General features: G+C 55.8%; 1 protein-coding gene across 7 annotated transcripts in view; it reads right to left on the bottom strand.

Moving 5' to 3' along the window:
* Nucleotides 1–17,047, bottom strand: part of RAP1GAP2 (RAP1 GTPase activating protein 2) — a 227,803-nt gene that overhangs the window by 5,771 nt on the left and 204,985 nt on the right. For all 7 annotated transcript variants that reach the window (XM_080680772.1, XM_080680774.1, XM_080680776.1 and 4 more), the window contains 6 exons: nt 16,375–16,509; nt 8,101–8,238; nt 6,538–6,656; nt 2,472–2,585; nt 2,164–2,281; nt 1,586–1,712 (listed from right to left, as the gene is read on the bottom strand). In XM_080680772.1, the coding sequence (XP_080536898.1) occupies nt 1,586–1,712; nt 2,164–2,281; nt 2,472–2,585; nt 6,538–6,656; nt 8,101–8,238; nt 16,375–16,509 (751 nt within the window). The remainder of the gene's footprint in view (nt 1–1,585; nt 1,713–2,163; nt 2,282–2,471; nt 2,586–6,537; nt 6,657–8,100; nt 8,239–16,374; nt 16,510–17,047) is intronic.

The following is a 17,047-nucleotide window of genomic DNA, read 5'->3' as shown; positions in this document are numbered from 1 at the left end:
AGGGCATGTACCTGGGTTGCAGGTTTGATCCCCAGCCCTAGTTTGGGGCATATGCAGGACGCAACCAATCAATGTATTTCTCTCACATCAATGTTCCTCTCCCTCTCTCTCTCTTCCTCCCTCCTTTCCACTCTCTCTAAAAAAAATCAATGGAAAAAATATCCTCCAGTGGGGATTAACAAAAAAAAATTAATTATAAGCTTATAATTAAGTGATATTCATCAAAGGTAATAAATACTCAGAAGTCATCGCTTCCTCGTTATTTCACTACATTTTACCACTCCCTATTCTTTTAAGGTTATTTACATCAGTCACATTGGTGGCTTGAGATCAGCAAATGCTACAAATCAACTTAATCTGCTGTTTTGTTGCTGAGACTTCAGAAACTAATGGAGAGAATATTAGCAATATAGATGCAATGTGAAAGTGTATGTGTCTATAGCACTGCGAATAACACGGAAAACTGAGTAAATATTCTTCCGGTATTTGAGGCATGGGAAGGCTGAGGAACATGTCCAATGTCACATCGCTCGTCAGTGGTGGACCCAGGGTCCTGTGCTTGCCCCCACCCCACTGTGCTGCCCTCCTGGAGGGCGGGACCAAGGCTCTGACTTCTGGGCACCCACAGAGCCCATCAGTGCCTACCAGGCACGTCTACCGACATGCCCCTCAGGTGCCAACCTTCACCCTCTCCCCAGAGCCGGCTCCTCCTACTCTGTCCAACTGCAGGGATCCCAGAACCCCGAAGGCCCAGACTCCTTGCTCTCCCTGAAGCCCCCGCTACTGAGCCCCGAAGATTTACCTCCTTGGCATCTCTTGAATCCAATGCTCCATCACCCCACAATCCACGGCCCATCACCCCTCACCACTCACTGTGACCCTCGCTGATCTTCCCCCCTGCACCTGCTCCAACCAGTCCTTCCTCCTGGGCCAGCTGCAGCCACAAAATGGTCTTTCTCAACACCAGATGGCACTTCTCTACTTAAGAACCTTCAAAGACTTAAGACCTTCCCATGGCCTCCACTGCCTGCAGGACAGAGCCCAAATCCTCACCAGGGGCAGCCCTGGCCCTGTCCCCTAACCATGGTCTCCTCTTTCACGTGTCCCCTAGCACCCTGGCCCTGTCCCCTAACCACTGACTCCTCTCTCACCTGTCCCGTCACCACTGTGAACTCCAGCCCCCCTGACCCACGTGTGGTTCCAGATCACGGCCTCTCATGTGCTGTTCCCTCCACCTGCAACGCTCTCCCCACCTGGTACCCTTGCATTTTGAGGACCATCGCTGTGATGGGGGCCCTGAGTCGGAGATGGGGAGGAGCGAGAGGTCCGTGGAAAGAACCTCGGCTTTCGACTCACACAGTCCCAACTCCTCTCTGAGCTCGGTTCCCGTGAGTAACGAGAGGACAAGAACAGGCCCTGAAGGCTGATGTACAGACACAGTGAGGGAGCAGAGCTCAAGGCCTCACACTGGGGTTGGACCGAGACTGGCCAGTTACAGACACCTGGGGCTGGCGCCCCACAAACAGTGCTCAGGGCACAGCCCCCGCCCTGGCTGCGTGGTGCACACCACGTGGTGCACACCGACCTGTCGGACTCCGGCTCATGATGATGGGGGTGGTGGCCGCCCCCAGGCTGGGGCTCTCGCTGCTTGGGGACGAGCTGTAGACAAACACCTCCTGCTTGAAGGGCGAGGTTGTGGACGGCTGGCTGCTCTGGGGAGAGAGGCCGGGTGAGCGAGGTGGGCCCACCCTCAGCTGACCTGGGCAGCCCCTGCCTCCCACTGCCCACTTGGACACGCTCTTTCCTCCTGCTGCCTCCAGCCCTGGCTCCCCTCCAGCCCTGGCACCCCTCCAGCCCCAGGCAGTGCCCCTGACCACACCCATGCAGCGCTGAGCCCTCTCCTCTCCAGCCAAGAACTCCACGGCAGGGACACGCTCAGCCTGACCTCTGACCCTCTGCTGCTGCTGCTCCTCTGTCACCCCAGGGAGACCCTAAACCACCGCTGCCAGAGGGTGGAGATGGCTGGGTGGGCCACCTCTTGTTTCCATACTCCCCGCTCTCCCCGGAGCCTGGAGGGGGCTCTGCCCACAGGAGCTGTTTTAACACACCGAGCGGTGGGCCCAGGTGCCTCCCCGCTGCCCAGGTTGGCCAGGCCGCACCTACCCCACTGTCACACTCCTCCATGGCCTCGCCCTCCCCGGCCGTGCTGCTGAAGCTGCTGGTGCTGGAGGAGGAACGGGAGATGTTGGCCCGGCCGTTCTCCTTCAACTTCATGAAGGGCCTGCAGAGGGGTGGGAAGGCGGCCCTGGTCACACGTGGGAGCCGAGGGCAGGGCAGGCCCCGCAGAGACTGAGTGGCTCCCCGTGGCCCTGCCTGCTGGCTTGTGCATTCCAAGGGGTCCCCAAAGCGGGAGATGCCAGAGCAGAGGCCTATTCCAGGTCCCGCAGGGCTAGAGCCAGCTTCACTCTTACTTCTCCTTGCTGGGGCAGATCTCCGGAGAGCTGGGGTTGGACGAGGTCTCAGACTTTATCTCCTGAGAAGAGTGCCCACCGTCCACAGTCTTGGGGTTGCTGGATGCACTGTCACTGAGGAGATGAGGATGAAGAGGGGTGAGCTGGTTCCCAACTCCCACCTCACTCCAGGCCCGAGACTGCACCATGGGGTCCTGTGGGGTCACAGCATCCCCGACAGAGCACAGCCTCCGGGCCATCTATCCCACCATGCCCCCATCAGACAGCAGGGTTTTCTGCTTTGCCAGGGTCCCTCCCCTGCAGGCTCCTGGGTGAGAGTCCAGAGCTACCAGGCAGGAGTCCCGGCTTGAGGCCACCGAGCCCAAGTCCATCCCAGATGGCAGAGCTCTGGGTCAAGGGCTGGCCACAGAGGGAATGGAGTGAGGTCTGGGACATCCACCATCACAGCCAGCACTCACGCACCCCTCGGGGCCCCGGCAGGGCCACGGCTGCAGAACGCCAGGGGACACCCTTCACACAGACTACAAAATGGCTCCCCGGATACGTGTGCTGAGTGCTGGGAAGGGCTTCTGGGTAAACAGGCTACTCCCAGCCAGGGCCAAGGGTTTCCTTCTGCCGTTTAACAAAGGACACAAACACTGCCCATCAGTTGCTCAGTGTCCACTGCTGGGGCCCTGTCCCTAATGTACTTTTATTTTCATGACAGCTTCATGGACATACAATCCACATACAACTCACTCAAATTGTGCAATTCAATGGTTTTTAGTATATTCACAACCATGGCTACCATCTAATTTTAGAACATTTCTACCCTCCCTCAAAGAAACCCCACTCACTCACAACCACTCCCATTCCTCCCTCCCCCCAGCCCCTGACAGAATCTACTTCCTGTCCCTATGGATTTGCCTATTCTGGACATTGCATGTGAATGGAGCCATACAGTACGGTGTGGTCTTTTTGTGAATGGCTTCTTTCACTCAGCTAGTGTTTTAAAGGCTCATCTATGTTGTAGCATGTGTCCATCATGCTTCACTCCTTTTTATTGCAAAGTAATACTTCACTTTTTGGGAGGGCATGTGGATCGTTTCCGCTTGGGGCTACTATGACAATGCTGCCACGGACATCCGTGTGCTGGTGCTTATGCAGACACGTGTGTTCTTTCCCTTGGGTGTGCACCTGGCGGGGAATTGCTGGGCCTTGTGGCAACTCCACGGTTAACCCTCTGAGGAGCTGCCAGGCCGTGGTCCAAAGCAGCCTCACCAGTTCACATTCCCACCAGCCATGCACGAGGTTCCAATTTCCCTACGTCCTTGCCAACACTTCCTTCTTGTCTTCTGTATTTAACCATCCTGGAGGCATGAGGTGCCCCGATGTACTTCTAACGAGGTCACCAGGGACCTCCTCACTGTCCACCCCACCAGGGGCTGGGGTCACTGTGCTCTGCTCGGCTGCCACTGCAGGCCTCTCTCCTGCAAGGTCTCCTGCCCTAGCTTCCGAGGGTCCCCCCTCCCCAGGCTCTCTTCCTCCTCGCTCCTCTTCCTTCCCTGTCTTTTTCACTGGCTCTGCCTCCTTTCTCCACTTGCCCTTAAGTGCTGGTGTTCCCCAGGCATTCTCCACACCCTCTTGGGTGAGCATATTCATTGATTCATCTTAAGCACCACCTCCTCCCACCTCCCAGTGACTCCCACCTCTCCTTTAGTCACCGCCTCTCTCCCAAGCTCAAGACCAGCAATTCTGAGCACTCAGAGCCCTGGGTCTCCCTACTGAGTGGGCCACAAGGACTCACTCACACACACAAAGCTTCCAAACAGAGCTCTGCATCCTCCTCCATCACCGCCCTCGTCCTGCGTGCCCACGCCCGGGGCTGGCACCACCGCCAGGGCTACAGGAAGGCACTTGTACACGTGGAGGTCAACCTGCCTGCCTCCCTTTCCTTCGTGAGACTGTAAGCTCCTGGAGGGCAGGTTTGTGTCTTTGGAGCTCCTGTCTGAGCTCTGAGCCCCCACACACCAGGCACTCGAGGGATGCTGCTTGCCGAATTCAACACCAGGTGGGCTCACTGACTAAAGGATCAGAAAGACAATTAGCAAGAACGGGGTAAGTAGGATATGAGAGCTGTTGAGCTGTGTGAGTTCTTTACATATTTTGGAAATTAACCCCTTCTCAGATGTTCGTTGGATAATATGTTCTCCCATACAGTGGGCTCCCCTTCCTTTGGTGGGTGGATTCTTTTGCTGTGCAGAAGCTTTTCAGTTTCAGGTAGTCCCCTCTGTTTACTTTTCCCTTTGCTTTATGCTAAGCAAAATAAGCCAGTCAGAGAGAGGCAACTATCACATGATCTCACTTACACGTGGGATCTAATGAACAGAATAAACTGACGAACAAACAGACATGGAAACATGGAACTGACAGAGATCTCAGAGGGAGCGGGCTGGGAGGGAGAGATTAACCAAAGGACCTATATGCATATATGCACAGCCATGGACACAGCCAGCAGTGCGGTGAAGGCCTGGGAGGGGTAGGAGCAGGGTGGAGGGAGCAAAGCGGGGAGAAATGGGGGACATCTGTAATAAACAATAAAAATAAATTCTAAAAAAGGAAGGAAGAAAGAAAGAAAAGGAGGGAGGAAGGAAGAAAGGAAGGAAGGGAGGGAGGAAGGAAAGAAGGAAACAAACTCTGGAAGCCCAAAGGCATGTTCCACGAACTCTGCTGTCAGAATCAGGGGAGGCTTCCATAAAGGGACATGTGAGTGAGCTTCGCAAAAGGAAGCACAGAAAGAAACGACTCTGAGCCGCATTTCTAGCTGGGGCCAAACTGCGAGACCCATTCTGTCAGGTGCAGGGACCTCAAAGCTGCCCGAGTGGACGATGCACTGAATGAGTGACAGAGGACATAGGGGACGAAGCTCTGAATGAGTGACGGGGGGACATGTGGGACAATGCACTGAATGAGTGACGGGGGACATGGAGGACGAAGCACTGAATGAGTGACGGGGGACGTGGGGGACGAAGCACTGAATGAGTGACGGGGAATATTGGGGACGAAGCACTGAATGAGTGACAGGGGATATTGGGGGACGAAGCACTGAATGAGTGACGGGGGATATTGGGGGACGAAGCACTGAATGAGTACGGGGGATATTGGGGACGAAGCACTGACTGAGTGACGGGGGATATTGGGGGACGAAGCACTGAATGAGTGACGGGGGATATTGGGGAACAAAGCACTGAATGAGTGACGGGGGATATTGGGGGACGAAGCACTGAATGAGTGACGGGGGATATTGGGGACGAAGCACTGAATGAGTGACGGGGGATATTGGGGGACGAAGCACTGAATGAGTGACGGGGGATATTGGGGGACGAAGCACTGAATGAGTGACGGGGGATATTGGGGGACAATGCACTGAATGAATGACGGGGGACATGGGGGACGAAGCACTGAATGAGTGACGGGGGATATTGGGGGACGAAGCACTGAATGAGTGACGGGGGATATTGGGGGACGAAGCACTGAATGAGTGACGGGGTTATTGGGGGACGAAGCACTGAATGAGTGACGGGGGATATTGGGGGACGAAGCACTGAATGAGTGACAGGGGATATTGGGGGACGAAGCACTGAATGAGTGATGGGGGATATTGGGGGACGAAGCACTGAATGAGTGACGGGGGGACGTAGGGGACAATGCACTGAATGAGTGACGGGGGACATGGGGGACGAAGCACTGAATGAGTGACAGGGGATATTGGGGGACGAAGCACTGAATGAGTGACGGGGGATATTGGGGGATGAAGCACTGAATGAGTGACGGGGGATATTGGGGGACGAAGCACTGAATGAGTGACGGGGGATATTGGGGGACGAAGCACTGAATGAGTACGGGGGATATTGGGGGACAATGCACTGAATGAGTGACGGGGATATTGGGGGACGAAGCACTGAATGAGTGACGGGGGACGTGGGGGCCTGACGTGGGGACCAGGGTTAGACGGAAGCCATCGCTCGAAGCTGAAGCTGCGGGCAGCCCTCCCGAGGGAGCCCACCCACGCCACATGGACACTCACCACCGTGTCCGGCTGTCCCCTTGGCCTTCAGAGCCCGTGTGCAGACGGGGGAAGAGCCCCGACCGCCGCTTGATGGGGCTCCGCGACTGGTTCTTCGCAGTTGCCGCCGCCACCGGAGGCTGCCAATGCGACCACCAAAATGAGCGCTCACTCCCCAAACCCAGGTCTCCTTCCCTTCACCCCCCTTCCCGGTCTACAAGAGCCTGTGCACCACCTCCCACCCCCACAGCTGGTCTGGATAGATCCCCAGAAACACAGCAGGTAATCGCTAGAACAGAATTCTTGGAGGAACATGGGGTCAGGGCCACCCTAAGGAGAACCCCAGGTACTGAGAGGACGGGATGACTGAGGGGGTCACAGACTGGGAACCACAAAGCTGAGAGAGTCCTGGGAGTGCCCTGGTCCAACTCCTCGCTTTACTGAGGAGGTCCTGGAGGAGTCGAGGGGCGAGGGAATTTGGTCAAGGTCACGTAGCAAATCCCTGGCAGGACAAGCATGCGGTCCACACGCACCCACAGGCAGAGAGAGCCTGCCTAGCATGTGGCTCTGCTTCTGCCACGTGTGGGGGACGACGGACGGAGGGTGGCAGAATGAGAAGGGGGAGATGGGAGCCCGCCAGGCCTCTAAGCCAGGCCTCTAAGCCCGTGTTTGCCATTCACACGCGGTGCAGCCTTGGGCAAGTGGAAAAATTCTCTGGGCCCCAGTCTCACCCACAGATTGGAGATAATTGCCCGGCCCTGCTCCCTTCACAGACCCGCTGGGAGGAACAAGGTAATAGCTATGAAAACACTATTTGGTAAATCAAATGCATTACACACGATCGTTTACAATGCCAATTGTCAGTATCGTGGTGGGTATGTTCTGCTATTACAAAAAAGAACAAGAAAACCCCAACGTGCACAAACACAAAGCCACTTTGCTTTATAAAAGGAGGGACGCTGGTCCCCTCACCTGGCCAGCTCCTGGTGCAAGCTGACCAGACCCAAAACCGGGACCGGCCGGGCTCTCTTTTCTTAGAACTGTACACACAGCGATTAAGAGCAGAGACTTAGGATCTGGGCGACCTAAACACGAATCCCAGTTCTTCGGCGTAGCTGGGTGACCTCCAGCAAGTTACCTAACCCCTCGGGGCCTCCCCTTCCTCAGATGTGCAATGGGGAGCACTCAGCACCTCCCTCAGACAGCTGTCACAGGGACCCATGAGTTACTTAGCTCAGTGCCTGGTGCACCGCAAGCAGGGGGCAGCTGCGTGTCATTAGGAATAACAAAGGGAGGGCCCTCTCACAGTCCCAGGGCCCAGGACCACTGCGCAGGGCTGGTCCTGAGGAGGCCCAGGTGTCAAGGAAACCCCGAGAGCAGGACAACAGGTGCGCTCCGGTCTGGGCCAGCCCCAAGTGCTGCCTGGCTGGAGGCTCTCACTTCAAGGGGAGGGGTCGCCCCTGGGCAGCCTCAGTCTCCCTCCCCATCATTCAGCTCGCCCTGCTGATCACCTGGCCCAAACCTGGGTGAACACACCCCTGCCCCACCAAGGCCTGGGGGACCCCAGGGCCCGCAGACACTCACCGAGAAGGTGGTCTTGGTGACCTCCACGCTGTTGTGGGAGATGCCCCCGCTGAGGCTGCCGGGGAGGCCCCCGCCGTGCGGCTTCTTCTGGCTGGTCACCATGGTCTCCATGGAGTGGCTGCGCACGCGGATGGCCCTCTGTGGGGACAGCAGGTGAGGGAGGCCTGAGAGTTGGAGCCAGGCCTCTCCAGATGACCCCGCTGCCTCAGTGGGATCTGCAGACACACTCCAGGCTCTCCTCGCTCCTCTCTCTCGCTCTCGCTCTCTCTCTCTCTCTCCCTCTCTCTCGGCGGCCCACATGCTAATCACTACAGTCTGCAGAGGACTTTCAGAGGCTCTGGGCACGTGGCACTCTGCAGGCAGAGGCGAGGGAGGACACTGGACAGAGGAGTCTGAGGGGTCAGTGCCCCAGATGCCCTGCAAGGTGGACAAAGGTTGTTACCGGGAAGGAAAGTGAGGCTTGGAGAGCTTACCAAGCCTGAGCTTCCTCATCTGCAAGTCAGGAATGACATGGTCCAAGCAGCAGAAAACTAAGCATTCTCCTATATTTAAATACCGGGTATCCATTCTGCGTCACCCCAAAGTGTGCCTGCTACAACTTGGTGTATGTTCGCAGTTGGTGCACTGTGGCCAGAGCACTTCCGGGTCCGTACACTGAGCCACACCACACCCGCAGCGGCTAGAGATGAGCCCGCAGCTGGTGCCGCTGCCGACACAGCATACGCACTCTCAGACTCCAGGCTTGCGGCCTCAGAGGGCCCGGAGCTGCTCAGGCCGCGTGGAGCCCTGTGGCCACTTAGGGCCACCAAAGAACGAAGGGCCCATCTGTACACATCGCAGTGTCCAGGAGGGGACAACCAGGACAGTCACTGGTCCCGGTGCCTGCAAGGATGAGAACAGTTAAAACGAAGATTGCTGCGCCCACAGCAGGGAGAGGGCGGGGAGGTGCCGGCTGCTCTCGGACTGCTCGGCAGAGCTCTGCCGGCCACCTGTGTTGCTCTGGAACCTGACCCAAGGTTAGAGTGAGGCAGACAGATCCCACGTGGACCCGAGGGAGGATTTCCTGACACGGGAAGTCCTAGAGGCTTCCACCCACCATGTGGACGATGCTCCCTGGTTCTGAAGGCCTTCAAAGACGACAGGAGTTCTAGGGAGGGAAGTTTCTCTCCAGGATCCCCCAAACCCCACATCGTTTCCCTTTGACCAGTCATTCAGTCCCTCGATAATGCGGCCAGGTGGCCACACATACAAAGCTCTTAGCAGAGCACCCGGCACATACTAAGTACCCAATCAATGTGGCTGCTCTTCTTGTTAATAGCAAGCATTTGTCACGTGCTTCCTGTGTGCCCAGCACTGCAGAAACTGGGAGAATTGTAGGAGGGGAGTCAAAGACGTAGGAGAGATGGCCCCTGCCTCCAAGGAGTGTACAGTCAGCAGGGAAACAAAACATCCCTAAACTTAGGGCAATGGAAAAGGCCCAGAGCCGCTGTGTTAACCAGCTGTCCAGGTCCCCACGGCCTCAGAGCCACATGCAAAGACTCACGGATGCAGACATTACCAGTTGCTCACATACAAGTGCCATCCCCCCATGTTCCTTGCTGGCAGAGCCACAGTCTGGCCCAACGTCCCCTCTTCCTCCACAGGACAAAGGAGTAAATCATGACCCTCTCAGGCAGTCACATCATCCAAGCCCTTGCCAGTGGGACATGAGGGGACGTCACTGTGGGCTTCGAGGAAAGATCTCCTCTGATTCCCAAAAGAGGTGTGACACCTCTGCACCTAGGACCGCAGCAGCCGCCATGGGCTGTGAGGGGTCAAGCCTACGGGCGAAGCTAACAAGATGGGGATGGCGGAGGGGCAAGGGGATGGAACCTGCCTGCCACTGACCACGCGGAGCCACGAGCCACCTGGGCCTTCTGGTTAAGTGAGCTAGTGGATCTTCCTCATTGCGTGAGTCAGCTGAGGCGGGGAGTTCTCGGAAACCTCAGCTTCAAAACACTGATGCAGAAGGACAAAGGTGGGACACTGCCCCCATCCTCACCTGGTTCACACCCCGCGTGAACCCCATGTATCTGTTTACACGCTCCACGTGTCCACCTACATGGAACGGCCGCCCTTCCCTCCCTTGAAGCATTGAGTCTACAGAAAGGTCGTCCCAAGAAAGCAGCAGGAATGCTGCACCCACCCCAAATCGCAGGTCCCCCGGGAGCTCTCCCCAATGTCAGGAATTTGCCAAGCTCAGGAATGGCCGAGGACCGCACCCTGCCTGCCTTTCAATCCTGGGAAGGAAGCTGACTCAGGAAGGAGGGCCGTTTGCAAAGATGATGGTCCTGGAGGCGAGCTCCCCTTGAACGAGGCAGGGAGCCCACCAGCCGTGGATCCCTGATGGCATTCATCTGGCCTGGCCTGTCTGAGCCGAAGATGCCCCCTCGAGAGACTTCAACTCTCTCTCTTTCTAGACCACAGAAGAGCGTCACCTAGCAACATGGATAAACAGCCAGCACCTTCTCTTCATTCCACCACCCAAAGATCAGTCAGACGTGTGCCCTTGGGAAAACTGAAGGCAGGGAAGGCGTGGCACCACTCAGAGGTGTCCTTGGATAAACAGTTTCCTTAAATGAGTCACGTGCTGCATCAACGCAACCTCATTCCATTCTGTTGGTGCCTCGTGTGTGCCGCCACCACCATCGTCATCAACTGTGATATGTCAATGAATCATTTATGTTCGGATGCTTTCTCACTGTCTCTCTGCAGAGGAGATTAAATGAGCCCTGCGTGACGGCAGCTGATCCACTGAGCTTCACACACGTGATCTTATTGCATCCTTCCAGCTCTGAGATGCAGAGAAGACAGACACAGAGAAAAGGTCCTGAAACGCAAAGGACTGCCGAGGGAGGTCACACCAAAGGTAAGAGATGGAACCAGGACCCTGGGTTGCAGATGAAAGGGTCCCAAAAACCAGCCCAGCTTGAACATATAATTCAACTGGTTGATGGACTGAGGGTGATTAGAAACCAAGTGATTTCAGCCTCCTTGACATTAGGGAGGACTCGTGTCCTCAAAAGCCGTGCTGCTGCTGAGTCAGTGAGGTAAGTCTGAGGACACAGTGGCTGGCAGGGAACTCCAGGGATGTGCGGGGCTTGACTCCTGGTTCCCCCCAGCACGGTATGTGAGCCTCTCTGAGACAGTCTTCTCCCCTGTACAGCGTGGTGATGGTCCCCATGTGAGCATGACACGATGGATGACCAATCCCTGGCATGACACCTGCTTACTCAAGGTCATCTCTCCTCCCCACTCTTAGGGATGGGAAAAGAGGTGATGGCTACCTTGAAACCCTACAATGATGCTCCATTTGGACAAAATCACGCAGTGACATGGTCTAAAGAATGTCACATGTCAATCTGAGGTAGAGCTGGACACACTAGCCTTTTCAAATCGGTCAGAAGAATCAGGTACAGGGCGAAGAAGAGGACAGAGGGCAGTGATGTGGACAGAGGGAGGCAGGAGAGAAGAGGACAGGCCCATGAAACCTTTGCCGGGGCATCAGGAGGTCTCCAGGGACCACCTGGCCCCTCTCCCACTCAGGCCCTGCACATCCAGGCCACAGTTCATATCCTCTCCACTTGCACCTTCCCAGGGATGGCCTGCTCACTGCCTTCGTGGGCGAACACCCTGGCCTTTGAAAAGATCTTCTGCACACCACGCTGAAATCTTACCATTTCCAGATGTTGGCGCCATGGACTAGTCTGTTCCATACTTCACACAACTATCCCTATCTGTCCTCAGATGCTCTCCTCCAAGCTCATCACCTCTGGTTCTGCCCCCCACCCTGAGTCACCGCGGTTTCCCAGCCCTCAGCACACCTTGTGGGGAGTGAGAAAAGAGGGGTGGAGTCACTCCCGCATGTCTGCGTGTGTCACACCAGCTAGTGTCACAGAGGGAGCCCGTCTCCTCCGGGCCTACCCCAAACCCCACTTCTTTACAAATGGGTTTTGTGAGCTGTTTCAATCTAACAAATTCAACTTGGGGGACTCAATGCACAAGGATAACACTAAGGGAAACGCATGCTTATCTGTACCAAGTAAGCAACAGAGGCAGGGCCGACGGAGAGAAAGATGCTAATTTCTTGCCAGCTGTGATGGCCCCTTAATCAGAAGAATCTGAGGTCAAAAACAGGGTCTTCTGCCCCTTTGGCAGCACAAATAAAGGAGGAAGGCTGATGGGAGTAGGAAATATCCCTCCATGTCTCCTTTCAGTCAGACCAGAGCTCCAATCCATGAGCTGCCCCAGCCAGGGAGGGCACTTTGCCAGAGTTACTTGCAGAGTGGCACTCTGGCCACTAGGGGTCAGAGCAGACCAGTGCATCGGCTGCCAGCCCCTCAGAGGTGGAGAGACATTCACCCAATACTCCTGCTCTCCTTTGTCCCAGTTCTGGGGTTGGTGGTGACACTCTCCTCTGGCCCTCAGGGCCCCCTTCTGCATGAGGTCATCAGAGGGTTGGGCTAGCTCAGGGTTTCTCAAAATGTGGCTCCCACATGCCCTGTGTACATATGTTGATACATCAAGTAGCATCCCTTTGCCTTTCCATTTTATTAGGGACCAACAGAAACTTCAACAGCGGGCAGTGGCTCAGCATGGCATTTGAGAACAACAGTTCAGAGATCAATATTTTTCAAATGTGAGTAATACCCAGCTGCTTGAAAAAGAAAACTCTTCTGGGTGGAGGAGGGCGATGGGGGAAGGAATGCGGGACATCTGTAACACTGTCAACAATAACTAATGTATATGTTTTTCAAATAAAACTATTCTTGCAAGACTCCAAGACTATGTCCATACACCCCCAGCACCGGTGGCGCCGGCTGCACTGGCCCCTGCCTACTTACTTTTGTCTTTCGATGGTGAGTCTCACTGCCAAAGTTTAATCTCGACTGGAAATGCATTTTTTATATCATCCGCTATGTAAAAATGCAAAATGTGTAAGTATTTGTAGAACTGGAGGATTCCCGAGAATATCCCCAAGCTTCTCAGAAGCAGGTCTAGGCGTCCATGAACTAACTGTTCTGTTTCTCATGGAAGAAACACTAAGCCGACAGCCAGTGAACTGAAGCCAGACGTGGAGAGGAGAAGAGCTACTCTAAGTGGTGTGAGGAGCCAGGAGCACAGCCTGGGGCAGTGACGGGTCTGCTTCTAGGCAGAGGGACAAAGGGTCCCTGGGCTGTAGGGGAGGGGGAACAGCCACAGAGGCAGGGATGGGTGACTGGGGTCGCTGTGAGCCCTGGGACTTCTCGATTATGTTTCTGTGTATCTGTGTGAGGAGACCTGTGACAGCAAGGAGACAGCAGGAACTTCTCCTCCTGGAACTGTTTCATGCACCACTCTTGCAAGGACTTCGTGGCAGTCCAGACGGAACGCCAAGAGGAATGCCAATGATTCTGACACCACAGCACCGTCCAAGGTGCCTGGGAAGAAATAGCGAAACTAAAGACAGTTTCCTGAGCTGGGGCAGACCACAGCCTGGGACACCCACCGAAGGCAGTGATGGAACGCATAGGGCAAAGAGCTCGTGCCCCGACGGGAGGAGGAAACAAAGCTACTCATATCCGGCAGAGCTGGGAAGGTGTGCTTTGGGCGACTGACCGTGACGGCCCCTCCATCACCCCACAGTGCCCCTCGGACACGGGCATGGAAGCAGAAGGTAGAAGGGACTGTCCTCAGCCCACAGTTGGAAGGAGTTAGGGTTGAAGAGAAAACTTCCCTGGATTACTGGATCAGAGACAAGGAATGGGCAAGGCCTGAAGATCTCCCTCCCCGTAGTCAAGCCACTGGAGTCGGCCCAGAGGCAGGGGACTGGGAAATGGCCTCGCGTCACTGTCCTTTAGACCCACAACCTGAGGTTGCTGCCGGGCCGTTTTATCCGCTGGGCACCGTGGGCATGGTGTCCACGGCCTGCAGGAGTTGACAGGTTACAGAAATATTTGAAAACTGAAAAAACTATTGTTAACTCCAAAAGGCAGAGAGAAACCTGCAAAACGGAAAGCAGCAAATCACTAGATGTCTGCAGTCAGCGACAGCTCGAGTCATGAATAAATTACATCTGCTATGGAGCCAGGAGCATTTGACATGCTTACCAGGATGTGGGCGGAGCCCACGGAGGTGTTCCTAGTTACCTGGTCTCCCATTCACCCCTCCCTCTGCCGGGCTAGCTGCTCTGGCTCCCTCTCCTCCCCCCTCATCATCTCCCCCATCCCCCTTTCCTCTGAATCTCCATTTCTCCCTTTTCACCCTGGCCGCCACTGTCCATCAGGGCTGAGACAGATGTCCCAGGAATCTCCCACCAGCCTGGACATGCAGTTCGGCTCCTGCCTGCACCCGCGTGAGGAATCTCGGCAGCTGGCCCTTGGGGCCAGCAGGCCCTGCCCTGTGCTCTGTGCCACTGCCTGGCAGGGGGGCAGACCCCAGGCTTGCCCGGGCCAGGCTAGTGGGTGGAATCTCAATTGAGTTGGGACCCAGAGGCGGTGTCATGTGGCAATTGGGAACACACGCTTCGGAATCTGCCAGACACAGCTTTGATTCCCGAATCTGTTGGGTGACTTGGGACAAATTATTCCGTTTCTTCGGGTCTCCGTTTCCTCATATGCAAAATTACACTCCTAAATATTGAAACTGAGTAAAAGTGATTCTACCCATAATCCCAGCCTCACACAGGGCATAGGGAGCAGCCATGAGAGTTTAGCAAGGGTGGGCAAACTTTTTGACTCGAGGGCCACAATGGGTTCTTAAACTGGACCGGAGGGCCAGAACAAAAGCATGGATGGAGTGTTTGTGTGAACTAATATAAATTCAAAGTAAAGGAGCGGAGGGGAGAGCAAGAGAACCGGATAGAACAGCCGGATCCGGCCCGCGGGCCGTAGTTTGCCCACGGCTGGTTTAGAGGGATGATGGGTGTTAAGCTTTCACTTTACAGGGCAATGCTAACAGCGCACACGTTCACCGGGCATTGACTGTATTCCGGGCCATGCGACCTCTTCGGACTATTTCCATGAATTCTCCCAACAATGCCAAGACACAGGTCCCGTTGATCATCCCTGTGTTGTTAATGTAGCGCAGAGACTTGAAAGACTGTGCCCAGGATCACACAGCTGGGATTCTAATACAGGCAGGTCCAACCCCAACCCCACACACTGTCCCCAAAACGGTAGCTTTATAAATCCTTCTGCCACGGGCAATCAACAGAACATTGACTAAGAACCAGAAAACCCGGGTTTGAAACAAGGCTTTACCTCTGAGCGGGTGTGAGGTTTTTTTTGTGGGTTTTTTAAAATATGTTTTTATTGATTTCAGAGAGGAAGGGAGAGGGAGAAAGAGATAGAAACATCAATGATGAGAGAGAATCATCGATAGGCTGCCTCCTGCATGCCCCCTACTGGGGATCGAGCCCACAAACTGGGCATGTGCCCTCCGGACCAGGAATCGAACCATGACCTCCTGGTTCATGGGTCAACACTCAGCCACTGAGCCATGCCGGCTGGGCAGTGGGTGTAGGTTTGAGCAGTCCTGTGGCCTCTCATCCTGTCCCCTGTGTGGGACTGGAAATATCAAGACCCGTGCTAACCGGAAAGGGTAACAGCCAGGCTCAGATCAGATGCTGGACGTCAGTGCTGTGTGGACCAGCAAGCACTTGGCAAACACATGACAACGGATCTTCTTTATGCCAGGCCAGCGAAGTGGCAGTCCCAGATCCCCTTGAATACTCCCAGGGACAGGGAGCTCGCTACTTATTTTAGCAGCTCATTCTGGCTAGAAAGTCCTTCCCTTTGCAAAGTCCACAGGGACTTGCCTCTAACTCCATCACACTGGCCCTGGCCAGGTCCTCGGTGCCCTGCCAGCTGGAGAAATCCTTGCGGAACCCCACACCAGCTGCTGAAGACAGCGACGACCTGTGTCCTTGCTCCCGTCATTCTGCCCTGGGCGCCTGACCACAGAAGGAGGCAGGTGGGAGCAGGAGTGTTCTTGGTTTGCACTGGCTCCTCCCCTGCTAACTCTTCCCCCAGCCCCAGACTCCGGGCCAGCAGGAGAGGATCCAGGTCAAGACACTCACACTCACACTTCCTGATGCCCCTGTCCTCTGCCAACCCCTGCAGTGCCCATGCTGGTCCTGCCACATCTGGCTGGCACTGGGCTCTGGGGTCAGGATCATGTGGATCTTGGACCTCTTCCCTTGTTTGTCCCGACCCTCCCGGCCACAGCAATCGGCAGCCGCCCTTGTGCCCGTACCTTGAAGGACTCCAGGAATCCCCCGTGGCCCCCGTTCTCAAACTTGTCCTCTTCCGGGCCGAGTCCCAGCATGGCCTGTGTGTGGGCATGGAGCTCATCATGAAGGTTGTCCAAGAGGGCAGCCCTCGTCCGGTCCTGGGAGGGAGGAGGGTGGAGTTTGTGGAGCAGGCACTGAGAGCAGAGGGGGCTCCAGATGCCTGGCTGAGGACTGCTCTTCGGGCCAAGTGCATCTTGGTGATGGTGTGGACCTCAGGCCAGGCTGGGCTCCACGCTCACAAATGTTGCAATTGACACTACAGCTCAATGCCCAGCCCTCTGCTCTCTTCCCTCTGCCCCTTCTCGGTGGGCCGCCCCACCCTCCCAGCTCTACCTGACTCCTGCCCGGCCCAGATCTCTACCCCAAGCTCCACATCCATATACCACTGCCCACTGCTCCTCTCCATCCAGATGTTCCTCCAGGGCCATCCATACAACCTCCAGGGGGCGCCATGCACCCAGATCGGGACTGGCCCTTTCAGTAACCCAGCCTGTGCAGGCACCTCCAGATCAGCAGTCCCTAGCACAGCTACCTCCCAGTGGTCCCCTGTCAGCAAAGAGCCCAGCTGAAGGCCTAAGAGCCACCCCACCAATCCACTTCCCCCCACCCTGAATACAGAAGTCCATTGGGTCTTCC

The sequence above is a fragment of the Plecotus auritus genome, assembly GCF_963455305.1.
Source record: "Plecotus auritus genome assembly, chromosome: 7".
Taxonomy (NCBI): Eukaryota; Metazoa; Chordata; class Mammalia; order Chiroptera; family Vespertilionidae; genus Plecotus; species Plecotus auritus.
This window is presented reverse-complemented; position numbering and strand designations above follow the sequence as displayed.